Genomic DNA, 27123 nt, shown 5'->3' on the forward strand with positions numbered 1-27123 from the left:
AAAAAACAAGTATTTACAGATTGTGTCCATACTGCTTTGTACTCTGCAAGTCATTTTATAGATTTTGTTTCATTGAAGCCTTATAAAGGCTTTGTGAAGTAGCTCTTACAACATTTCAAAGTTGAGGAATATCTGAGCCTTGGAAAAGCTAATAAGCTTGATTGTTACATATAAGTATTTGTCATGAAAATAAGTATTTTTGTCATGAAAAATTGTAGAGTAGTCCTTCCTTACAGCAGTGTTGCTTTTTGCAGTTTCAGTTACCTGTGGTCAACTGTGGTTTGAAAACATTAAGTGGAAAATTCCAGAAATAAATAATTCACAAGTCTTAAATTGTGTGCTGCTCTGAATAGCATGATGAAATCTCGAGCTGTCCTGCTTCGCACTGTCTGGGATGTGAATTATTCCTTTGTCCAGTGATCCATGCTGTATATGTTGCATATGTAATAGCTCTCTCAGTTATCAGATCATATCCCCCTCAAATGAGGGTGGACTATTGTATTCAGTTATAAAACCACCTGGGCATTCCAGTGTTGTAAATCTTGTTATTGGAGAGGGGAATGAAGGTAAATGAAAATATTATTTTGATGTAACTGTTTAGTTACCTATTTACCTCATTTGAGAATATATAGATGGTGATGTATAGCAGAAATGTCTGTTTGGGTTATTTTACTGATTATATCAAATAAGACTTCTAATACTTGGTTTTATTCTGTACCTTGCTTCAAATACTTTTATCCTTTCAATCTGTTTTGATGACTGTTCCTCCTATTGCCTTCAGCCCTGGCACTAGGATTTTAGGTCATCATATATTAAAATCTGATTTTCTTCACTCAGAGAATATTAGGATGATGGGATTATCTGTTTATTCTCTGAAATTTGCGGAATCAAACACTTAATTCCTTTTATACTTAAGTAATGTTGCCATTATTTTTTATTTGTATTTTTCAGAAGTTGATGGAAAAAACTAAGATTCTTGCCCCTGTCAAATTGAGAGAAAAGCGCTATGTAAATTTAAAAAAAAATACACACCTAATTCTTTAACTTTTTGAACTCACTCTTTTTTTTTTTTTTTAAATATATTTTATTGATTTTTTACAGAGAGGAAGGGAGAGAGATAGAGAGTTAGAAACATCGATGAGAGAGAAACATCGATCAGCTGCCTCCTGCACATCTCCCACTGGGGATATGCCCGCAACCCAGGTACATGCCCTTGACCAGAATCGAACCCGGGACCCCTCAGTCCGCAGGCCGACGCTCTATCCACTGAGCCAAACCGGTTTCGGCTGAACTCACTCTTAAAGGGTTAATAACTCATTTCAACAGTTACATTATGTCAATAAAATGGTTTAATGCTAAGTTAGCAAGACAAGTTTAACAAGTTTAAGTTTAAGAATGCAAGAAATCTATATGTTTAGGTGATGGTATCTCACTACTTGTTCCCAGGTTTCCTTGAGTCTTTTGGTATAGTTACTTAAATCTTTTTTTTTTTTTTAATTGCTGTTTTCCAGTAGAAGGTGAGTAGTAACACAGTTGTTTTTTACCATAGAAATTTATGACATTCTGAGATATCAGATGGTTGAGTGCAGTTGATTGAAGACAATGTGGAAAGCATTAAAAAAGTTTTCAGCATTGTTTAGTGTTCTTATGATTATGAAATAGCCTCATGGTTCCTTGTTCACATGTATACTTGTGTTTTTAATAGCTGCAGCACCACAAGTTATTGTTCCTGATTCTAAGCTGATACAGCATATGAATGCATCAAATATGGTAAGAGTCAGAACGTAGCACTATGTTTGGCTCAACTTATTCTAACTGAAATTGTGATTATGCCTAAGTAGATTGTATATTGGCAAAGTTTATTCAAGGCTTGAGCAAAATGGCTGTTTTATTTGGTTTCCTAAATATTGGATTTAGAAGTAAATCTAAAGTTTAGCTTGCTACTTGGAACTTGAGGATCATAAAATCATGAGAGGGGAATACCAAAAGAGTGATGCTTTGTGGGAGCTATTTCAGTCCCTGCTATTTTTGGAAAAGAGGTTTAGGGGACCTACCAAACATATTATGCTAATTATAGTTCATTTGCAAAAAATCCATTGTTAAGATCTATTAATTGCAAGATGTCAGGAATGCTACGAATTAAAAACTTAAAAAAATGTTTAGGTACTTCAAAACACTATTTTTAAGATCAAGCATTTAAAAATGTCAAGATTTAATGATAGCATAGCCTAATAAGTTTTATTACAATGTATAAATTACTACTTTAAAATGCATTTTAACCAGTTGCAGTTATTATACACTAGAGGCCTGGTGCACAAATTCGTGCACGGGTGGGGTCCCTCTGGGTGGCCTGCAGGGATCTGGCCAAAACCCACAGTCCAACGCTGCCTGCAGCTCCTACCTGCCGCTCCTGCTCATTCCGGCCCCACTGTGCCTTGCTGAGATCGATTGGGAGAGGCTCACTCTACCACAGCAGCGCTCGCCAGCCATGAGCCCTGCATCTGGTGCCCTCCCAAGGAGAGTGGTCTGCGGGATTGGGCTGAAACCAGCTCTCTGACATCCCCTGAAGGAACCTGGATTGTGAGAGGGCACAGGCCAGGCTGAGGGACCCCACCTGTGCACGATCAAGCCCGGGAGGGCTCCAGGGTGTATCCACCCCATCTCGCTCTGTCCCGATTGGCCAGACCCCAGCAGCAAGCTAACTTATCAGAGGATCTGCCCTTTGGTGGTCAGTGCACGTCATAGCGAGCGGTTGAGCAACCTTAGCATATCATTAGCATATTACACTTTGATTGATTCGGTTGTTCTGCCATTTGGTCTATTTGCATATTACCCTTTTATTATATAGGATTATTATTTAGGATTAGACTTTAGATACTTCTAGTGGATATCCACAGAACTTCAAAGGTTGTCAAGTATTCAAATTTTACTTAGGGCAGATAATATTTTCCATCAAATGTAGTATAGTAGTAAAATTGAAAGACCCCTCCCTTCAAATCCTTGAAAAGTCTTTATTTATATCCTTAAAGATTAAAAAAAAAAATAAAACAGAAGAGTAGTTCTAGCACTTTCTCATAAATAGCTTTTCTTTGTTCTATTTAAAATATATAGATTGGCCCTGACCAGTTTGGCTCAGTGGCTAGAGCGTCGGCCTGTGGATTGAAGAGTCCCAGGTTCGATTCTGGTCAAAGCCATGTACCTTGGTTGCGGGCACATCCCCAGTCAGGGGTGTGCAGGAGGCAGCTGATCCATGTTTCTCTCTTATGGATGTTTCTAATTCTCTATCCCTCTCCCTTCCTCTCTGTAAAAAATCTATAAAATATTTAAAACAAATATTAAAATATATAGACTGTAAGTGGTATCTCAGCTCTGGCATTTTATTCTTCAACTTAGCCAAATCTTTAATTTAAAGGTTAGAATCATTATTTTTAAAAAAATATCTATTAACCTAGTGCTAGCAATGATATGTTTTTTTTCAGATCCAGTTTTTTTTATTTTTTAAAGAAAAAGCAATATTTTAAAAAATGATGTAGATTTGGTGAGTGATGAGTAGTGAGCCTCAAAGCTCAGTTGTGATTTTTTTTTATATATATTTTATTGATTTTTTTACAGAGAGGAAGGGAGAGAGATAGAGAGTTAGAAACATCGATGAGAGAGAAACATCGATCAGCTGCCTCCTGCACACCTCCTACTGGAGATGTGCCCGCAACCCAGGTACATGCCCTTGACCGGAATCGAACCTGGGACCCTTCAGTCCGCAAGCCAACGCTCTATCCACTGAGCCAAACCGGTTTCGGCTCAGTTGTGATTTATAGGCCAGATAGGAAGCAGGATTTACCTATTAAACAAATGACTTCTTTATGTATACCAGCCTTATAAATTCATAACTTGGCAGAATTGCAAATTGTACATGGAAGTAGAGTTTGTGATTTTAAAATTCTCGAAAAATCAGGGATTCCTATTTGTGTTTTCAGTTCAAGTTGGCATCAGATTTTTTGTATGAAAATCATACAATCCCATGCCTAGTATTTCTCACAGGAATTTTTATTATTCGAAAAATACTTATTTTGAATCCAAGGCCCCAAGTTAACCTTCGCCCTTAAAAATAAAAGTCTCACTGAGGGATTCATATTGCAGGTAGTACTATTGGGATTGTTTCCTAGAGAATAATTTATGTCATTTTAAAACAAGTTTGGTAAAATCACTCGTAGTAGTAGGCTCATCTAATTTTGAAGATTTTTTTTGGTTTTGTTTTGTTACTCCTCACCCGAGGATATTTTTAGGGAGAGTAGAAGAGAAAGGGAAGGACAGAGAGAAATATCGATGTGAGAGAAACACATCTATTAGTTGCCTCCGGCACGAGCCCTGACCAGGGCCCAGGCTTGGGAGGAGCTTGCAACCAACGTATGTACCCCTGACCAGAATCAAACCCGGGACCCTTTGGTCTGCAGGCCAACGCTCTGTTCACTGAGCCAAACCAGCTAGGGCTAATTTTGAAGATTTTTAAATACTATGGGAGAGAATGTGTTTAAAGAGACCTGGGCAAAGTCAGTGGCCCATCTCTTACTGATTTTGTTATGCCTTCTTGATTCTGAAGAGCATGCCTATTTTTAGATCAGAGTTCAGAAACTTCAGTCAATAAAATGTATTAGCATTTATGTTGTGTATTTCAGCATTTTACTTGATGTTTTCAGTATTTGCTCCATGTATTTGGCATGTTCTGAAGCATAATCAGTATAAGCTTTTTACAGATAAAAGTGTTTTTTAAGAGTTTTTGTTTTCATTATTATTTCTTTTTTTTTCCTAAATATATTTTATTGATTTTTTTACAGAGAGGAAGGGAGAGGGATAGAGAGTTAGAAACATCGATGAGAGAGAAACATCGATCAGCTACCTCCTGTACACCCCCTACTGGGGATGTGCCCGCAACCAAGGTACATGCCCTTGACAGGAATCAAACCTGGGACCTTGAGACCACAGGCTGACGCTCTATCCACTGAGCCAAACCGGTCAGGGCTTCATTATTATTTCTGATTTAAAGATATCTATTGAAACAGTTTTGATTTTTTAAATATATTTTTTATTATTGATTTTAGGGAGGAAGGGAGAGGAAGAGAGAGAGAAAAACATCAATGATGAGAGAGAATCATTGATTGGCTGCCTCCTGCACGCTCCACATTGGTGATCGAGCCTGCAATTCATGCGTGTGCCCTGACCGGGAATCAAACCATGACCACTGAGTGACGCCGGCTAGGCCCAGTTTTGATTTTTTAAATGACTCTGTATGCTTTGGAAAGGAACATAAATAATAATCATGTAATTTTGTAAATATATGGGATAGTGATATTAGGTAGAGCACTATTTCAGGGAACTTAGAAAACTATATCAAACCAGTTTTGCAAGTTATTTTTTATGAAATGATTGCTCTAATGCATTATTTATGGTAGGGATACTTCATAAAATACAGGAAGAAATTTTCGGTAGACATTGATAAAAGATGGTTTTTTATGTGGTACATCACTCAACAGATATTTATTAATAGCAACTTGAATGCAGAGATGTGTGCAGGTGGCAATTCTGTCATATGCTGCATGGAAACTACTGTCAGTTTGCCTGTGAAGGGAGATATATTAATCTTACATGAATTATATGCAATTAATGTTTCTCAATAACAAGTGGTTGTTAATATATTCCTAAAACGTAAATTACCTTTCATTTGCCTATACAGGCTAGATTTATTTGAAATTGGGTAATTGGATATCCTGCATTTGATAAAGAGAACTTGGAGGGCTATAGCTGGATTCTAGGAACTAGTGGGAATTTCAGACCTAAGATGTCAAAATTACGTAGGCCTATCAAGTGACGACAACAAGCATATTTTCTTGGAGAGCTATACCTAGAGTCTAGACTAGATAGTAGTTGTATCATTAACCTACTTGAGAATAATTTTCCAAGTTTTATTGGCTTCCGCGTTAGCATCTCCTAGCCACAGTTCTGTTTATTTCTTAAAGCTTATTCAAATAGAGATGTTTCTAAAAAATGTATAGATTAGATTGGGTTATATGAAGGCTTGGTACCTTTAAAAAATTGAAGGGGGAGGGGAAAATCTACCTATATATAATTACAGTGAGGTACATGGAAATGCTTTGAATACAGAATTGAAAAGCAGACTATTGTGTGATTCTTTTGGAGGAAGGGGAATAGTCTCTAGGAGCAGTAAATCAAGAATTTATCCTGAATTTAAAGAAATTCAGAGTATAATTCCATATATAATTTTTAATCCTCACCCAAGGATATGTTTTTATTGAATTTTATGTTTTTTTGGTTATTTTTTAGAGAGGAAGGAAGAGAGAGAAACATTGATGTGAGAGAGACACATAGATTGGTTGTCTCTCACACATGCCCCAACCAGGTCAGGCATCAAACCTGTAACTCTTTGATGTGCAGGCTGATGCTATACCCACTGTGCACACCAGCCAGGGCTCAAGTATGTTAATTTGCAATAAGGTTTTGGGAATAAGGAATCAGAGTAGGAAAGGAGATACTGGAATGGATATTTCATATGTTGTGTACAGCATTATTAGTGTGGGTGAGATTTATTTAGAGCACATTGTCAAGGGAAAAACCAATTACATTATTCTACTTAATTTAAGCTTGAAATAATTAGGTAGGGCATTTAGGCTAGGTGGTCTTTATTGTACCATTGTTAGAACTTTTCATTTTAGTAAATATTAAACGATAAACTTTAAATACTGTTAAAATATGCCAGAAATAAACTGAGTTCCTGTTATGTATATAGGTGGTTTTGATTTTTTTTTCTTTATTTTTTTCAGAGTGCTGCTGCTACAGCTGCTACCTTAGCACTCCCTGCAGGCGTGACTCCTGTTCAACAGATATTAACAAATTCAGGTAATTAGAAATAGTGGAACCATTATATATGTATAACTTTGTAAGACAGAAAATCTTAATATTTCTTTTACCATTTGGTTTAGCTTATTAAAATAAGATTATTCGAGGGCTATAGCACATATACCGTATTATTGCTGAGAGTGCAGTACAGAAGATGAGAACTGTACTTGAGTTTTTGATCCTTGAATGAGAATTCTATTATTGAATGAAGTATGATTGTATAGAAATGCTTATTTATTTAGTTTTTTGATAAACTCATTTAACTTGCCAAATAAGTTAAATTTGAGTCATTAGAACTAATTTGTGATATCAAACTAAATACTTAATCCTTATGGTATCTTAAGAGCAAGTTTATTGCATTCTATTTTACATAGTATCTCTGTGTAGACTGACAAAATTTACTGGGATTTTTGGAATATTAATGTTTGAAGAACTTACATGGACTTTAAGTATTTTCTCTATAATCTTAATTATGTAATTTATCGTTATTTTGTTAATTTCTAAATTTGTGAAGAACAAACTAGGGCAGTGATGGCGAACCTGTGACATGCTTGTCAGAGGTGACATGCAAACTCATTTTTTTGGTTGATTTTTCTTTGTTAACACATTGTTTGCAGGTAGTTCTTATCGCGCGCTAACAGGTGGTGCGGGCCATTTTTGCTAATTTTTTGCGCAAATGGCAACGTTCAGTAAAATTACGATAACTTTAGTTTACGTATTTATACGTCACCCGCATTCTACCGCTATCTATAAAAAACGTATTAATACGTGTCCCGCACTCTACTACCTCCAGTCAACGTAAAACGTATAAATACGTTTCCTGCATACAATGTGTTAAATGGCATTTAAATATATAAAATAAATCTCAAAAATATAAATCTTTGTTTTACTATGGTTGCAAATATCAAAAAATTTCTATATGTAACACGACACCAGAGTTAAGTTAGGGTTTTTCAAAATGCCGACACGCCGAGCTCAAAAGGTTCGCCATCACTGAACTAGGGGCTTATCTTGCTATATCTACATTTATAAAATCCTAAGTAACCTGTTACGACCAAATAATCAGTTGACCTGTAGCTATGATGCGCACTGACCACCAGGGGGCATTTACTCAATGCAGGAGCTGTTCCCTGATGGTCAGTGCACTCCCACAGCCATCCTCCCACAACTGGCCATCTTCCCACAACTGGCCAACCTCTCGTGGTTCCTCCTCTATTGCCCCGATTGTTGACGACGCTGAGGGACCTCACTAGTGCATGAATTCATGCACTGGGCCTCTAGTCTACACTAATAAAAGAGAAACATGGTAATTGGCGTACGACCGCTACCCTTCCCATTGGCTAATCAGGGCAATATGCAAATTAACTGTCAGCCAAGATGGCGGCCAGCAGCCAGGCAGCTTGAAACTAACATGAGGCTTGCTTGCTTCAGTGACGGAGGACTCCAACGTTCCCCGCAGGCCGCTGCAGGCCTCTGAGCCTGCAGTTTCAAACATTTTAACAAATATAGACGCTAAACAAAACCCCAGAAACCGGCTTTCAGCCGGCTGGGATCTCAGAGCTGGAGTTGATACAGAGTTTCGAGAACCGAAACAAACCAGATACCTGCTTTCAGGAGCGGAGGCCTAAGAGCTGGAGCCTCAGAGCTAAAGCTGGCTCAGAATAAATAAAAAAAAAAAAAAAAAAAAGAAAGGAGCAGTTGGGAGCTTCAGTCCCAGCCTGAAAACAGCCCTCAGCCCCTCACCCAGGCTGGCCAGGCACCCCAGTGGGGACCCCCACCCTGATCCAGGACACCCTTCAGGGCAAACCAGCCGGCCCCCACCCGTGCACCAGGCCTCTATTCTATATAGTAAAAGGGTAATATGCCTCCCATCACTGGGATCAGCGGAGCTGAGAGGCCTCCTGGCACCGGGATCAGTGTGACAGGCGGCAGCGCCCAAACCTCCTGATTGCCCTGCGGCTCTGTGTGTGACAGGGGGCAGGGCCACAACCTCCCAATCCGCCCTGCTCTGTGCATGACAGGGGACGGCGCCCCAACTCCCCAATCGGCCCTGCTCTGAGCCCAACCAGGGGCTGCACCTAGGGATTGGGCCTGCCCTCTGCCACCTGGGAGCAGGCCTAAGCCAGCAGGTCGTTATCTCCCAAGGGGTCCCAGACTGCGAGAGGGCACAGGCCGGGCTGAGGGGCCCCCCCCTCCCCCCCAAGTGCACAAATTTTTGTGCACCGGGCCTCTAGTATTTTAATAAAATACAATTGTTCACTTTTTTAAATTGTTCACTTTTTAATTAATTCAGGATTCTGGGTCATTTAAAACATGATGTAAGAAAGATTCAGTTTTGTATGTATAAGCCAGTCATGCTATTAATGTTTTGTGACAATAATTGGTTCAGCAAACTTTAATTATTTTTAAACATTTTTGAAGGTAAATACTATGGGGCTTTGGTTCAAAATATTAATGAATTATTATACTTTTATTTCATTAAAGCTTTAAAAATGAACAGCCTTGAAATGTCTGATATGACATATTGTTCTCATGATTCCTAACATGTTAGCAAAGATAATGTAAGCTTTTAATCAACTCATAATCTGCTGTTAGAATTTTGTTGGAAGACAGCTTTGTAAGAGTGGTAAGTAAGGAAAATAAAACATTTTAAGCAATGTATTTGAACATGGATGGAAGTCAGTAGTTAAGGATTATAGTTTACTGTGTTTGGATGACAGCCTTTAAAACTTAGTCGTTTGACTTGATAATTTCAAGAGCCTTTGGTGGTTAGACATTCACTATGAATTCATTTATTTGAGACAATAACTTGGAATACATACTTTTTGCTTTAGGCCAGCTTCTTCAAGTGGTCAGAGCAGCCAATGGTGCTCAGTATATTTTTCAGCCTCAGCAGTCCGTGGTTCTACAACAACAGGTTATACCACAAATGCAGCCTGGTGGAGTACAGGCTCCTGTTATACAACAGGTAAAAGAATGATCAGCATGGGTTCTTTTTTCTTCTTCTGTATGAATTCTGTAGGTGGTTCCCTTCCCTTTTTTCATAGCTTTATCTACACAAATTCTTAGACTCTTCTGCAGTGTTAATACACCCTGTCATTCTAAATTCTTATATAACTCACAGCTTAGTTTTATTCAGTATGTTTAAGACTAAATTGATGTTATCCCTATTCACCACTCTCTATCTAGCCTCCTAAGCTAGTTATTCATCATCATTCAACAAGCATATACTGTGTAGCTATAAAATAGGATTTCTGCAAGGGACTGGAGATTTAGGAATGAACAAGGCAGGCATGAACCTGATTCATGATATCCAAAGTATCACAAAATCCTACCAATTTATAAAAGTTCTTTCTTTTTAGACTGCAGTTTTAACATATGTACACTTTCTTAATATGTTTAAAACTAGCTTTCTCAGACTCTTGTTGTTTCCTTAGTTCAGGCTTTCATACTTAAAACACTGTATCGGGTTAATGATGCAAATTTTTTTCAATAGATGGAGTCACATGTGTTGATGTATATGCGATTTGATATGTATGCCATTTTGTTGTATTGACAGCAAGCTTCAAAACTTCATATGGCAAATTTTCTGAAGGTGTTACATCATAGATATTTTTACGCTTAAAAATGTCGAATTTTGTGCAAAAAAAGCATTTGCGGGAAGTTTTAATTCATATCTTTACTAGTATTTTGAAGAAAAGTGCTGCTGAAAGTTTTTGTATACTTTGGGAAGCTTATGGTGAACATGCTCCATCTCAAGATACTTGTGAACGCTGGTTTAAACGCTTTAAAAGTGATGATTTCAACGTGGAAGACAAAGAATGTCCAGGTCAATCGAAAAAGTTTGAAGACCAACAATCACAAGCATTATTGGGTGAAGATGCGTGTCAAACTCAAAAACAACTTGCCGAAAGATTCAACGTTGCTCAGCAAACAATTTTTAATCATTTACAAGCAATGGGAAAGATTTTAAAGGGAGGAAAATGGTTGCCGAATCAACTGAACAAAAGACAAATTGAAAGCGAAAAGTCATCAGTAAAATGTTGCTTCAACGGCACGAAAGTTTCTTTTGCATTGAATTGTGAGGGACGATGAAAAGTGGATTTATTGAGAATCCCAAATGCACAAAATCATGGGTTGATCCAGGTCAACCATCAACGTCAACTGCAAGGCCAAATTTAGTAATCTGCCTGGTGTTCTCATAACATATCATCCTTCTGTTACATCTTCTATCTTTTTGAGTTATTTCTTTGTCTGTTGCACAAGTAATCTGTAAACTTTGTAAGGGAAATACTATCTCATTATTTTTGCATTCCTTGAACCTAATGGCAAGTAGTTGCCATTCAGTGCTTTTAATTTAGCACTAGACATTATCTACTTACTATTTATTAACTCTAGTTATAAATGTGTTCATTGTAACATATAATTAGTATTTGTTAATGTGTTCTATTTTAAAAATATTTTTATTGATTTCAGAGAGGAAGGGAGATAGAGAGGGGGATAGAGAGAGATATATCAATGATGGGAGAGAATCGTGGACCGGCTGCCTCCTGCGTGCCCCACACTGGGGACTGAACCTGCAACCTGGGCATGTGCCCTTGGCCAGAATCAAATCTGGGACCCTTCAGCCTGCAGGCCAATGCTCTATCCACTGATCCAAACCAGCTAGGGCTATTAATATGTTCTTTTAAAGTTGTGGTTTATTTTAGAATCTTAGAATGCAGAAGTTGAAAGGAACTTCAGAAATCGTCTGATCTGGTAGTTATCAGCTGTTGATACATGATTAGTAACTTTAAGATGAAAAGATTTTATCTCACTCCTATATTACATAATAAAACCCTAATCTGCAAATTGACTGAATGGAGGAACAACGAGTTGTTATGGGGGAGCGCCGCTCTGCCAGAAGTTGGGCTCACTGCTGGTGGGTGCAGCGGCGGTGGTGGGAGCCTCTCCCACCACTGTGGCAGCACTAAGGACTCCTTGGGGGATGTCCGCCTGCTGGCTTAGGCCCACTCCCCCCGGACATCCCCCAAGGGTTCCCAGACCTGTGAGAGGGCGCAGGCTGGACTGAGGGTGTGTGGGTCCTCCTCCCCCCCCCCCCCCCAGTGCACGAATATCGTGCACCAGGCCTCTAGTTAAATATTAGGCATGGAGCCCGCATATCAGTATTTTTTAAGCTACCAGGTCTTTATAATTTATAGCCGGTGTTATACTGATCCTAGTCTAATAGTAAGGTGACTACAGGCAGTCCTTGGGTTACTTCGGACTCAACGTACATCGTTTCTTGGTTATATCGCCATCTCCCATTTACAGTATTTATTAAAAAAAAAAAGTTTCGTCATTTCGACGTATGTACATATGTACTTTATGTTTTTTATTATTTATTTACCACAAGTAAAGGTCAGGAATTGTTATCTTTCTTTTAAATTTTTTTTACTGTTTCACTGAATTACTGCTGTGTATGTGCTCCATGTGAGAGACGTAGGTGCTTATGTAGTGGGTTCCGACTTAAGACTACGTCGCGCAGTAGGAGTGGGTCTCCATCGTAACCCGGGGGCCTACTGTAAAGCCAGGAGAAGTTAAGCAGCTTGCCTCTGCTACATCTGTATCTGTGACCTTATATAAAACTTGAACTCAGAAGTTCATATTTTCAGTGCAGGGTTCTTCATAGAGAGGCAGTGTAGCATCATAATAAATTAAGAGAGAAGTAGAAACCTAGGTTCACTTTTTGCCTTTTGGTAACTACAAGCTTAGAAAGTTACTAAACCTCTCCCTACATCAAGCAAATAAACTAACTTGTGTAACTCTTGGCCTGGAATCTGGCATAAAAATGCGTGACAAGTGAAGTAGTTATCTGCAGAAAATCTTTTTTCCTAAGAAATTTGAATTGTAAAATGGAAAATTAGTGGATCAGCACACTAGTGAAATATTTCTTTGTGCTTTCTAGTTTTAACTATTTATGAGATATGGCCATTTTTGGTGTTTCTTAAGCATTTGTATACCAAGTAATGAAACTGAGCTCCTTGATCCTTTTAATTAGTTCCTAACATTTGGTTTTCTTTTCCTTAGGTTTTGGCCCCTCTTCCTGGAGGGATTTCACCACAGACAGGTGTCATCATCCAGCCTCAGCAAATCTTATTTACAGGAAATAAGACTCAAGTTATACCTACAACAGTGGCGGCACCTACACCAGCACAAGCACAGATAACTGCAACTGGCCAACAGCAACCACAGGCCCAACCTGCTCAACAACAAGCTCCATTGGTATTGCAAGTTGATGGAACTGGGGATACATCATCTGATGAAGATGAAGATGAGGAAGAAGACTATGATGACGATGAGGAGGAAGACAAAGAGAAAGATGGAGCTGAAGATGGGCAGGTAGAAGAGGTAAGTTTCTAGTAAAAGACTTGAAATTAGAAGCTATGCAACCATTTCTTCTTTTACGTGGTGCCAAACTTGAGTTATACCCTATTTTTTCAGAGGCTGTTAGACTGCATTACAACGTAGGATTTTAAATATAGTTAGGTTGTTATAACTTAAGATTTTTATATTCTGGTTGCATTTATCTTTTTTTTATATATATATATATATTTTTTTATTGATTAAGATATTACATATCTTACCCTCTACCCTGTACCCTCTACCCCCCCCCTCCCCCCCCGCTCATCCCCTCACCCCCCCGTTGTCCGTGTTCATTGGTTAGGCCTATATGCTTGCATATAAGTCCTTTGGTTGATCCTTCCCCCTTGCCCCCACCCTCCCCTACCTTCCCTCCAAGGCCCGACAGTCCAATCAAAGCCTCTCCGTCTCTGGATCAGTCCTTGTTCATCAGTTTATGTTGTTCATTATAGTCCACAAATAAGTGAGATCTTGTGGTATTTATGCGCTCTCCAGTTCCATCGATGCTGTGGCAAATGGTAAGAGTTCCTTTTTCTTCTTCCTCTTCTTAAAGAATACCTTTCAGCATTTCATATAATGCTGGTTTGGTGGTGATGAACTCCTTTAGCTTTTTCTTATCCGTGAAGCTCTTTATCTGACCTTCCATTCTGAATGATAGCTTTGCTGGATAAAGTAATCTTGGTTGCAGGTTCTTGCTATTCATCTCTTTGAATATTTCTTGCTACTCTCTTCTGGCCTGCATGGTTTCTGTTGAGAAATCAGCTGACAGTTGGATGGGTACTCCCTTGTAGGTAACTGACTGTCTTTCTCTTGCTGCTTTTAAGATTCTCTCTTTATCTTTTGCTCTTGGCATTTTAATTATGATGTGTCTTGGTGTGGTCCTCTTTGGATTCCTTTTGTTTGGGGTTCTCTGCGCTTCCTGGACTTGTAGGTCCATTTCTTTCACCAGGTGGGGGAAGTTTTCTGTCATTATTTCTTCAAAAAGGTTTTCAATATCTTGCCCTCTCTCTCCTTCTGGTACCCCTATAATTCTGATGTTGGTACGCTTGAAGTTGTCCCAGAGGTTCCTTACACTATCTTCATATTTTTGGAATCTCTTTTCTTTTTTCTTTTTCGGTTGGGTATTTTTTGTTTCTTTGTATTTCAAATCTTTGACTTGATTCTTGGGATCCTCTTGTCTGCTGTTGGATCTCTGTAAATTATTCTTTATTTCAGTCAGTGTATGCTTAATTTCTAGTTGGTCCTTTTTCATGTCCTCCATGGTCTCACTATACTCCTTGAGGGATTCATTAAATTTATCGGCGGTTTCCATAAAATTCTTGACAAACCTTATAAACGTGGCCTTGAACTCTATATCCAGTCGTCTGCCCTCCTCCGTTTCTGCCAATTGTGACCTGTTTCTTTGTCTCCGCATTTTGGCTGCTTCCCTGTGTTGATAGAGTGGCCCTGCGCGCCAGGTGTCCTGTAGGGCCCAGTGGCTCAGCCTCCCCAGTTACCTGGGGTGGACACTCTTGGTGCACTCTTGGTGCCTTGGTTGTTGTAGGATCACTGGGAGGAATTGACCTCCAGGCCAATTGGCTATGGGAAGCAGCTGTGTCTGAAGTGGGAGAATGGTCCCCCTCTGACCACTGGGTACAGTGGCTCCTGGATCTAAGGAGGTGCTAATTCAGCCCCTGCCTGAGGCCACACAGCCGGAGCTGCCACGAAGAGGCTCAGCTGTGAAGCAATGCAAGCCGCTGCGGGGCCTTGGGCCTTCTCTTGGAAGTTCCGGGTCTGCTTGGCTGGGCTGTAGTTAGGTACATTCACATGCAAAAGCCTCTGCTGCAGCCTGGGTGGGGCAGGGTCTCAGGGAGTCAAAAGGGCGGAGAAAGAAGCTATGGCTGATTCTCCGCGCCCGGAGTCGCGCGTCTCAGTGTCCCGGTAACGGCTGCAAGCACCTCTGAGGGAAATCCGCCCTCAAGTTTGCACGCTGCCGCCTGACAGAGCAGCCTCTCCCCGTATGAGTCCTGGGTCCCCAGAGACTTCCCAGAACCGGAGTTCAGAGCAGTCGGGAGCTTGTGATTCAAAAAGACAGCCGCATCCTCAGGTGCCACCCCCTTTCCGCGCGCGCGCGAGCCGCCGCGTACCTCTGCACTCAGCCTCCGCAGCTCCTCTGGCTCTCAGCGTGCTTTTCTTTTCTTCTAGTTGTAGAGATTACACTCAGCCAGCCTTCCTGTTGTTCTGGACGATGTTTGCTCCGTCCTTTGGGATATTTTTCAATTGTTGTGGGAGGCGACTATTTCCCGGTGTTTATCTATGCCGCCATCTTAGTTTCTCCTGCATTTATCTTTATAAAATATTGTTCATATAGCTGTTAATAAAAATGAATGTATACCAAAGTAAGTTTTATTTATAAAGGTGATGGAGACTGCAAGTAATTCTAATTTTTTGATTTATGCACTCATGATTAGGCTTACATATAAAGGCATTGGTAGAACAGATAGGTGTGGTTAATCTCTTATTTCAGTAATTAAAGAGACAGCAAATTATGGGGAAAAAAGGAAACTTGAGAAAAAAGCTAAATGTGGCAGATATTTTTCAGAACCTCCTTTTTGTCCACATCCCATAACACATCCCGTAACCTCTTCTATTCTTAGTGTCTATCCTCAGTTGAACATCCTTTCTTATTTATCTTTTACTTATACATTAGAAGCATATAAATCCTTGTTTTTCTGTATTGTAGCTTAGTTTTGTTCAAGGTGTTTGTCTTACCACAATTTTAATTGTTAATTTCCCTCTGCAGCCTCAGATGTAATTGTCTTGCTTATCTCAGTACAGCGTTCTTCTAAACTAACTAATATTCTTTTAAATACTATTTTTATTGAGTATTGAATATATACAAATGATTTAAAAATATTTTAAAATATAAATATCAGTGTCCACATTCAGTTAAAAAAAATCCCATTACAGTGGGGCCTTGACTTACGAGTGTCCCGACTAACGAGTTTTTCAAGATACGAGCCATCTCTCGGCCGATTTTTTGCTTTGAGCTGCGAGCTAAAATTCGGGTTACGAGCCAGCTTCAGATACCCCACCACTAGTTGGCGCAGCGAATGTCACAGTGAATTCCACAACATCAGCCCAGCATCACGTGTCTCACTCGTTCGTAGCGGGCACATCCCCCGTGGGGGGCGTGCAGGAGGCAGCTGATCGATTTCTCTCATTGATGTTTCTAACTCTCTATCCCTCTCCCTTCTTCTCCGTAAAAAATCAATAAAATATATTTAAAAAAAAAAAAAAGATTTGACATATGAGTAATTTGAGTTACGAGCTCCGTCATGGAACGAATTAAACTCGTAAGTCAAGGCCCCACTGTACTTAAAATCCCTAATCCTCTTCTTTTTGCCATCCAAGTAACCATGCTCATGAATTTTGTGTTTATCATTAACTTTCCTTATATTTTACCATATGCATTTATATTCCTAAAGAGCATATTGTTTAATTTTCCATACTCATTTATACCTGTAATTATTTTCACTGTTGAAGATACCATACCTTTTTTAATTTTAATTTTTTTAAAGTATTTTTATTGATTTCATAGAGGAAGGAAGAGGGAGAGAGAGAGATAGAAACATCCATGATGAGAGAGAATCATGGATTGGCTGCCTCCTGCAAGTGCCCCACTGGGGATCGAGCCCACAACCCAGGCATGTGCCCTGACCGGAATTGAACCTGGGACCTTTCAGTTCGCAGGCAGATGCTCTATCCACTGAGCCAAACCGGCTAGGGCTCTTTTATTTTTAATGTGATGACTTGTCTCTACTTGTTTACTGTTGTAAAATATTTTAGTATGTGTCATCTGGAGACACATATGCAAGAGTTTTTCTGAATTGCTGAATCCTAAGGCATGCACATCTTCAACTTTACAATAAAATGCCAGCTGTTGTACTAAGAATACTCCTGCCATTTATTGTATGATGGTGCATATGTCTACACATCTTCACCATACTTACTATTGTCAGACTTCTTTTGCTAGTCTGGTAGGTAGAAAATGCTCTTTCATTTTGGTTTTAATTTGCATTATCTTGATTTCTGATGAGGTGTAGCCTTTTCAATTCTTTTATGTGTTCTTTGTATACAGTCAAATCAAATATGAAAAATGATATATTTTTTCTTGCCTTGTTGGCTGAACCCTCCAGAATGATACTTATTACAATTGGTGATGGCAGGCACCCTTATCTTAATCTTAAAAGGAATCCTTTTTATAGTTCACTATTAATTATATTTACTACTAGAGGCCCGGTGCACAAAATTCATGCAGGGAGGGGAGTGTCCCTGAGCCTGGCCTGCACCCTCTTGCAATCCAGGACCCCTCAGGAGATGTCCGACTGCCACTTCAGTCGGTCATCCCTCTCGCAACCCAGGACCGCTGGCTCCTAACTACTTGCCTGTCTGCCTGCCTGATTGCCCCTAACCGTCTCTGCCTTGGCCCCAGCTGCCACAGCTTCTTCTGGAAGGATGTCCGGAATGACACCCAGAAGGTCGTTCGGCTGTCTGGTCTAATTAGCATGTTACGCTTTTTTTATTCTAGATAGGCTTTTTGTGGATATCCTTTATTAGGTTAAGGAAGTTCCCTTCTGTTCAGATTAACTAAGAGCTTTGTTTTCTAAACTATAATGATTGATGAATTTCATTAAACACTAGGTAGTCATATGACTTCTTATTCATAATCTGTTATTTTTGATGAATTGCATTCATTAATTGTTTTTCTATTTTGTGTTCCTGGGATAATACAACTTGATCATTACATATGACCCTTTTTATGAATTGCTTAATTCCCTTTGTTCAGGACTTTTGCAAGTATAATCATGAATGACACAATCTGTAATTTTCTATTCTCATACTTTTGTTACTATTTTCTTTCTCCATTAATTAGAAATCTGAGTTGTATCTTTTATCTTCTGCCACAACTGAGGTCAAGTTTAACATAGTTAGTCATTGTATTTATGATCTTCTTGGTCTTTAATTCTTTTTGTTTGAGTCTAGTCTCCTCCCCCCCCCCCCCCCCCCCCCACACACACACACACACTCACTTTAAATCTAATGGTTTAATTAATTATACTCTAAGCCTTCGAGGTCACAATGGTAGATATGCTTATTTGTGTTTAGAATCCTAGTCCTTAATGTTAAGACAAACCAGACTACTAGCCTATTTTATAGTACTTTTCCCCTGCAATTTCACCATTTTTTTCTCTTTTTAAACCTAAGAAAGAAGATCCATGTCTAGACATATTTTTTTTTAAATATTTTTATTTCTGAGAAGAAGGGAGAGGGAGAGAGAGATAGAAACATCAATGATGAGAGAGAATCATTGATCGGTTGCCTTCTGCACACCCCACACTGGGGATCGAGCCTGAAAACTGGGCATGTGCCCTGACTGGGGAATTGAACCGTGACCTCCTGGTTCATAGGTTGATGCTCAACCACTGAACCAATGCATCCAGGCCATGTCTAGACATATTAAAGAGCTATTACAGAGAATTATCTTCTTGAATTATCTTGAAAGAATAAAGAAAATAAATCATTTTAGATTATACTAGTAAGTTAGAGCTTAACTATTTTAATTATTGTATTTAATTTCTTGCTGGAATTTTAGTAGCATTGGTTAAGTCAACGCAGCCAATTAACAATATGTTAGTGGTATACATACGTGTCTGTCAGGCCCTTAATTCTCAAAGAACATCAAGGTCATAGTGTTTATTTTCATTGAATATTAGAGTTCTCAAAGCACATCATGGTTATTGTGTTTATTTTCATTGACGATAAAGGGCCCTTTGCTAATAATGCCTTTTAGTATGAAAAACTTTTTATTTGTAGGAGCCCCTTAATAGTGAAGATGATGTGAGTGATGAAGAAGGACAGGAACTCTTTGATACCGAAAATGTGGTTGTATGCCAGTATGATAAGGTAAGGATTTTATCATCAGATTTCTGACATTTTTTCTGTTGTGATTACTTCGCTAAACCATCCTTTCTGCCTTGTTCAAATATTTGGGTGCTGATTGATGCCTTTTATGTTCAGTATAAACAATGTGAATGAATGAAAGCATTGTTATAGTTTAGTAGAAAATAGACTGAGAAATTAATACACTGAGAAATTAATTTGTGTAGCTTTATATTTTAAAAATAAATTAGGAATGAAATCTTGGAGAGAGTTGTTAAATTCCAACTTGTTAACAAAGTAAACAGAACTACTTTTGAATTGTCCTTTAACATGAACAATAGCTCAGTGGGATAATTTTATTTTTTTAGTTAGTCTAAATTACCTCAAAACTAAAAGGTTTTAATTAAATCTCTGCAACTTTTTTTATTACTAAGGAAGGAACTAGGGTAATAAGACTAATAACTAATAAACATATACCTTCTTACCGAAAGTTACTTTAAAAGTTATTTAACTCTGCTTATGAATTTTGGTATCATTAAGGAATTTTTAAATTAGGTTCTGTGAGAATTGGCGCTTGATCCTTATTTAATTCTTAGAAAGGGTGCTACTTTCCAAGTATTTCTGTTATAGTTATTGGCATTATTGTTGAGATTTTTGTTATTTATTAAACACTTAATTTGGAATAAAACTTGTTTTCTGACTACAGTAATTAAATTTATAATAAGTCTATAAATTATATTGCATTTATAACTTAATTATTAAAATATCCATACTACCAATCTATAGATCCAATGACATTTTCCCAGATACAGAACAGACAAACCTAAAATTGGTATGAACCACAAAAGACCCTTCAACCAAAGTAAATTTGAGAAAGAACAACAAAGCTTCAGTCATCATGCTCCCTGAATTCAAACTGCATTACACAGCTATAGTAATCAAAACAGTATGGTATTGGCATAAAAACAGACACATAGATAAATGGAACAGAAAAGAGACCAGAAATAAACCCATGCATATTTGTTAGGACAAAATACCCAAGAATATAAAATGGGTAAACGCCAATCTCTTTAATAAATGGTATTGGGAAAACCTACCACTATCACACCATATACAAAAATCAACTTAAAATGAATGAAAGACTTGATTAAAACCTGAAACTGCTAAAAATTCCTAGATGGTAAGCTCCTTAACATCAGTTTGGTTTTTTATTTGACAATAAAAGCAAAACTAATCAAGTGGGACTACATCAAACTAAAAAGCTGCTGCACAGCAGAGGAAATAATCAATAAAATGAAAAGACAGCCTACTGAAAGGGAGAAAATATTTGCAAATCACATATCTGATAAGGAATTAATATCCAAAATGCATAAAGGACTCATACAACTCAATAGCAAAAATACAGTCTGGTTTAAAAATGGGGAGATCTGAATAGATAGTTTTCCAAAGAAGGTATACGAGTGGCCAATCCTTAACTGAATAGGTCCTCAACATGACTAATCATCAGGGAAATACAAATCAAAACCACAGTGAGCTATTAACATTACCTATTAGAATGGCTGTTATAAAAAAAAGGAAGTAACAAATGTTGGCAAGGATGTGGAGAAAAGGGAACCTTTGTGCACTGTTGGTGGAAATTTAAGTTGGTACAGCCGCTATAGTAAACAGTATGCATGTTCTTCAAAAAATTAAAAATAGAACTACCATATAATCCTACAATTCCACTTCTGAGTATTTTTTCAAAGGAAACAAAAGCATTAACTGGAAAAGATGTATGACACCCATGCTCATTGCTACATTTTTTTTTTTTTAGTACAATTTTTTAATTGATTTCAGAGAAGAAGGGAGAGAGAGAGAGAAACATCAATGATGAGAGATAATCATTGATCAGCTGCCTCCTGCCCACTCCCACACTGGGGATAAAGCTGCAACTGGGGCATGTGCCCTGATGGGAATCAAACCATGATCTCCTGGTTTATAGGTCAATGCTCAACCACTGAGTCATGTGGGGTTGGGCTCATTGCAACATTTTATCCAAGCCATGGAAACAACGTAAGTGTCCATCAATAGATGAATGGATAAAGAAATAATGAGATACACACACATACACACACACACATACACACACACACACACACACACACACACACACACGAGTCCCAGTGCATGAATTTGTGCACCAGTGGGGTTCCTTGGCCTGGCTTGTGGGATCGGGCCGAAATTGGCTCTCCAACATCCCCCAAGGGATCCCAGATTGTGAGAGGGTGCAGGCCAGGCTGAGGGACTCCCTTGGTGCACAACTGGGGCCCGGGGAGGAATGCGGGAGGGCTCCAGGGCATGTCTGGCCCTGTCTCATCCGGACCCCAGTAGTAAGCTAACCTACTAGTCAGAGTGTCTGCTCCCTGGTGGTCGGTGCACGTTATAGCGACTGGTCGACCGGTCAACTGTCTGCCCCCTGATGGTCAGTGCACATCATAGTGAGCAGTTGAGCGGCCTTAGCATATCATTAGTATATTACACTTTGATTGGTTGAATGGCCAACAGGAAGACCAGACACTTAGCATATTAGGCTTTTATATAGGACAGTGGTCGGCAAACTCATTAGTCAACAGAGCCAAATATCAACCATAGAACGATTGAAATTTCTTTTGAGAGCCAAATTTTTTAAACTTAAACTATATAGGTAGGTACATTGTTATTAACTTAATTAGGGTACTCCTAACCTGGCCTTTGCTAAAAACGTCCTCAGTCTGATCGAGGTACGTTCAATGAGGTCGACCCCTTCCAACTCTCCCATCCATACTCGTTTTGTATACTTGTTTCGTCTATTTCCTTTCTGAAAACCGACTTCTGCTCATGGGCCACGAAGTTTCAATTGCACTGTATGTGCATGCCCACACGTGGTATTTTGTGGAAGAGCCACTCTCAAGGGGCCAAAGAGCTGCATGTGGCTTGTGAGCCGCGGTTTGCCGACCACTGATATAAGACAATAATAATATATAATCTATACTAATACAAGGGTAATATGCAAATTAACCATCACTCCACGACAGATGGCTGAGCCCGTAGCCACAATGATGGTGGCACCAGCCAGAGCCATGGAGCGGGTGGGAGGCTTGGCTTTCTTCGTGAGCGAGGTTCCTTGTCTGGGGGTTCCAAATCCGCCGTTGGTTCCTTTCACCGCTGATTCCCCTCCTTGCAGGTATCCTCCACGCAAAAGCCTTTCCATGCAAATATGTCATGTCCTAATGGGTGAATCCTAAACTGAATGAGTGGCACACCTGGGCAACCTAACTCTCGTTAGAAAAAGGACCTGGGAGGAGGGATTTAAGAATCACGAAGCCGTCGTGACCTGCTCGGTCTCTGGAACTGCTTTCAAACACAGGCAGTCTGAGACCCTCCTAAACATCACCTGAGCTAAACCTGAGAACCAAGATATTTTCAAGGCTCAAAGTTGACGAGGATAAGGGGGCAAGGGACCAATGCAAGCAGAACAGCCAACTCAATCAAAGACGCAGGAGCTTAAGTTAATGCATAGAAATGTCCTGGCCACTGATGCTCTCCCGCAGATGTGGTGCCCACACCCAGCTGGGGGGAAGGGGTGTGTATGTGTGGAATTTAAGGCCACCGGCAGGAGGGAAAGTCAAGGCATGCCTAAGGATTTTTTGTACGTGTCCCACAGTTGAGAAGCAGAGTCAGAATCAAGAAGCAAAGTCTTACCTCAGTGCTGGGGTGTTTAAAAGTATCTAAAAATAGCAGTTCCATCGCCGAGTCCACCGCCATGTTTGCTGCTAATGGGAGGCGCACGGAGGACTTCCGGGGCAGCCCTATAACCTCGGCGACGGCAGCGGCTCTGGAGAGGGAGAGACTGCAGCACTTCAGTGTCCGAAGTGTTAGCGCCGCAAACCTTGGCCTATCCAGAAGTCGGTGCTGCCGGAAGTCGCTGGCCCTGCCTTCTCCAGTGTGGCAGAGAAAGGCTGAGAGAGGAGAGGCGGGTACAGTGGCTCCAGTGGTCCAAATCCTGTCATTGTCTCGCGTAACCTAGCCTTGGCGCCCTCCAGGGCAGCCTCAGTGCCAGTGCAGAGGAGGTGGTGGTGAGGGTGGTGAGGAGAATGCTTCTGACTCTGGATACCCAGTGAAACCACCGTCAAGAGCCTTTCTGGGGCTGGCAGGAAAACGCAGTAATGAGTGAAGAATGTCTCAAAACGAAGAGGTTGGTTTTTTATTTTCTCATTAGCAAAATGTGAATATTACCTAACCCACAGACTGCGAAAATTAATTGAAATAAAATTTCAGAAATTGTATAATAGCCGGGGTGAAGTGGATAGGTTGGTTGAGCATGAGTGTGGCCCTGTGCATGGAAAGGTTGCAGGTTCGATTCCAGGGCAGGGCACATACCTTGCATATACCTGGGTTTCAAGTTGGATCCCTGGTTGGGGCTCCTCAGGAAGGCAACTGAAGGGATGTTTCTTACATTGATGTTTCTCTGTATCCCTCTCCCTCCCACTCTCTAAAAATCAATGGAAAAATGAACTAATGCCATATCTACACATGGAGAATCTAAAAAAAAAAAAAGTGTGGGGCCCTAATCGGTTTGGCTCAGTGGATAGAGCATCGGCCTGCAGACTGAAGGCTCACAGGTTCGATTCCGGTCAAGGGCATGTACCTTGGTTGCAGGCATATCTCCAGTTGAGGGTGTGCAGGAGGCAGCTGATTGATGTTTCTCTCTCATCGATGTTTCTAACTCTCCCTTTCCCTTCGTCTCCATGAAAAGAATCAATAAGATACATGTAGAAAAAAACCAAAAAACACGGTAAAAGAGGTTGAATATGTACTGTATAATTTAAAGCGTGTAAAATAATATAACTTCTTAGGGGCATATGTGTTATCTATACTAATAAAAGGGGTAATATGCTAATTAGACTGGACATCCTTCTGGACAAAGTCACGGTGGCAGGGCTGAGGCAGAGGCCATTAGGGGCGACCAGGCTGGCAGGGTAGAGCAGTTAGGGGCGACCAGGCTGGCAGCGGAGGGCAGTTAGGGGCAATCACGCTGGCAGGCAGACACAGGGGTGATCAGGCAGGCAGGGGAGCAGTTAGGGACGATCAGGCTGGCAGGCAGAGGCAGTTAAGGGTGATCAGGCAGGCAGGGGAGCAGTTAGGGGTGATCCAGCTGGCGGAGTAGCAGTTAGGGGAGGTAAGGCCGGCAGACAGAGGTGCTTAGGGGTGATCAGGCAGGCAGGCAGAGGCGGTTAGGGGTGATCAGGCAGGTAGGCAGAGAGGTTTGGGGCATCAGGCAGGCAGGCAGAGTTGTTAGGGGTGATCAGGCAGGCAGGCAGGCAGATGAGCGGTTAGGAGCCAGCGGTCCCAGATTGCGAGAGTGGTCCCGGATTGGAGAGGGTACAGGCCGGGCTGTGGGACCCTTCCCGTGCATGAATTTCATGCACTGGGCCTGTAGTGGAATAATACTCAGCCATAAAAAAGAATGAAATCTTGCCCTTGCCAGTTCACTCAGTGGTTAGAGCACTCACCTGCAGACCAAAGGGTCATGGGTTCGATGCTGGTCAAGGGCACATACCTCTGTTTCAGATTAAATCCCCAGCCCACTATGGGTGCGTGTGGGAGGCAACCAATCGATGTCTCTCTCACACATCAGTGTTTCTTTCTGTCTCTCCCCCTCCCTTCCACTGTCTCTAAAAATCAATGGAAAAAATATCCTCAAAAAAAAAGGAAAGAATTAAATCTTGCCATTTGTGACAACATGAATGGACCTTGGGGCATCATGCTAAATGAAGTCAGTCAGACAGAGAAGGACAAATATCAGTTAATCTCATTTATAGGTGCAATCTTTTAAAACAAACTGAACTCATAGTTACAGAGGACAGAATGATGATTGCCAGAAGTGAGGGGTGAGGGATTGGGTGAAGGTGGTCAAAAGGTACAAACTCCCAGTTATAAAATAAGTAAATCAGGGGATATAATGTACAGCACAGTGCTTATGGCTGATATTACTGTAATGTATATTTGAAAGTTGCTAAGAGAGTATATTTTAAAAATTCTCATCACAAGAAAAAAAAGTTGTAACTGTGGGTGATGAATGTTAAATAGACATAATGTGGTGATTATTTCTCTCTCTAAAAATATTGGATCATTATGTTTGCTGTACACCTGAAATAAATAGAATGGTACATGTCAATTATATCTCAGTTAAAAAAAAACAATTTGAAAATGCAGTAATGTACAAGACAAAGGTTTTTTGGTGTGTGAATGGGCTTTGTTTTTGTTTTCTCTGTTGATTGTATCTCTTACATTCTTTTTTATTTGTTTATTTAGATACACAGAAGTAAAAACAAATGGAAATTTCATCTCAAGGATGGCATTATGAATCTTAATGGAAGAGATTATATATTTTCCAAAGCCATTGGAGATGCAGAATGGTGAAGAATTGGTTCTTTTCTTTTATAAATAAAATGAAAGAAACTTTACAAAAATTTAAAGTGACAGTTTGAAACTTGGGACATACTCCAACCAAAACTTAACTTCTGCATGTCAGACAAAGTGCAGTAGAAGCAAAGCTACTGGAACAAAGAGACCTTGACAACATAGACACTACTTCTAACTGGCAAGCCATGGAACTGTAGCACCAGGGGTTGTTGGGGAAGGGGGCATTGGGGTTTTGTGTAGGAAAACCCTAATTGTCAATTTTAAATACAGGTACCTGCCACTGATAATTAGCATGTAAAGCTTTGTCTATATTCCTTCCTCCACCTTGGGTTCAGAAAATACTTGTGAGAATGAACTAAAGAAACTTCCCTTTTGATAGATTGAAATGAAACTGCTTATTGTATGTGGTTATATTTGGTAAAAATTGCGTGTGCGCTTTTTACAAGAGGGCAAGAATTATGGTGTTGAATTTTAATTGACTTGTGTAAGGAAACAATTTAGAACTCCCATAACAGGTCTTAAATATTTTTACTTGCTCTTCTCCCTCAGTGATATATACCTCTTCCTTCCCTGCTTTATGAAACATCTGTTTAAGAGTTAAAGGAAGTAATCAATGACCACAGTTTGGAGACAAAATTTGACCCAGGAATGGCTACTTATTTTAATTAGGTTTTCACACTCATTAAACTAGAGTCTTGTCTAAGCAGAATTAAAATGCCAACTTCAATTTCCTTACAAAAATGTTTGTTTCTTTTAGCCTCATACCTTAAAAAGAAACCCTAAAGTGGTTCCTTAGAAATAAGGTTTTATTCCACAAAGGTACCATTTAGCTGAAATTATATACACAAGAATACAGATTTTTTTCCAGTTGGGCTGAAGTGCATGCTTATGTGGGTGTTCAGTCTTTAAGCTAAACATACATTCAGATAGCATTTAGTGCATTGACTGAAGTGTTGGGCAGGTGGTGAGGACCTGGCTTTTTATTAAACAATTTAATAATTATAAAAGTTTCTTGTCTTTACTAGTAAAGAATTATAAAACTATTATTTTAATTGAACAGATTTTTTAAAATTTAACTTTGTAATTTGAGGGGCAGTTTTGGGGTAAAAGGGGGTGGGCCACTAAGTACATATTTACCTCTTTGATTTGGTGGCCCTTCCAGGCCATTGATAATATTAAAATACATGGGCTTTAGTTTGCACACCGGGAAGAAAGCATATAAATTTGACTTATATTGAAAATAATAGAAACTTAATATGTATATTAAGAATGCATAGCTCTAATTCTGTAAGGGGCTCTAAAATACAATATGGCAGTGCTGTGTTCAGTGTGCACTAGTTGCCTGGGAGAACTGTAGGAACACTTGTCTTCACCTTGGTTCTTACAGCTAATTCTTTTCATGGTTTATCTGGACAGAATTCAAATGTGTGTAAGTTACTTTTGTAT

General features: G+C 39.7%; 1 protein-coding gene across 1 annotated transcript in view; it reads left to right on the forward strand.

Moving 5' to 3' along the window:
- GTF2A1 (general transcription factor IIA subunit 1) overlaps positions 1 to 26678 on the forward strand; it is a 47550-nt gene extending 20872 nt beyond the window's left edge. Inside the window, exons 4-9 of the mRNA XM_081104703.1 lie at positions 1706 to 1770; positions 6834 to 6909; positions 9744 to 9877; positions 12979 to 13299; positions 19168 to 19257; positions 25567 to 26678. Coding sequence (XP_080960829.1) covers positions 1706 to 1770; positions 6834 to 6909; positions 9744 to 9877; positions 12979 to 13299; positions 19168 to 19257; positions 25567 to 25674 — 794 coding nt within the window. The 3' untranslated portion in view covers positions 25675 to 26678. The remainder of the gene's footprint in view (positions 1 to 1705; positions 1771 to 6833; positions 6910 to 9743; positions 9878 to 12978; positions 13300 to 19167; positions 19258 to 25566) is intronic.
- Positions 26679 to 27123: the final 445 nt, after the last annotated feature.

The sequence above is a fragment of the Myotis nattereri genome (genome assembly GCF_964212035.1).
Source record: "Myotis nattereri genome assembly, chromosome: 1".
In the NCBI taxonomy this organism is placed as follows: Eukaryota; Metazoa; Chordata; class Mammalia; order Chiroptera; family Vespertilionidae; genus Myotis; species Myotis nattereri.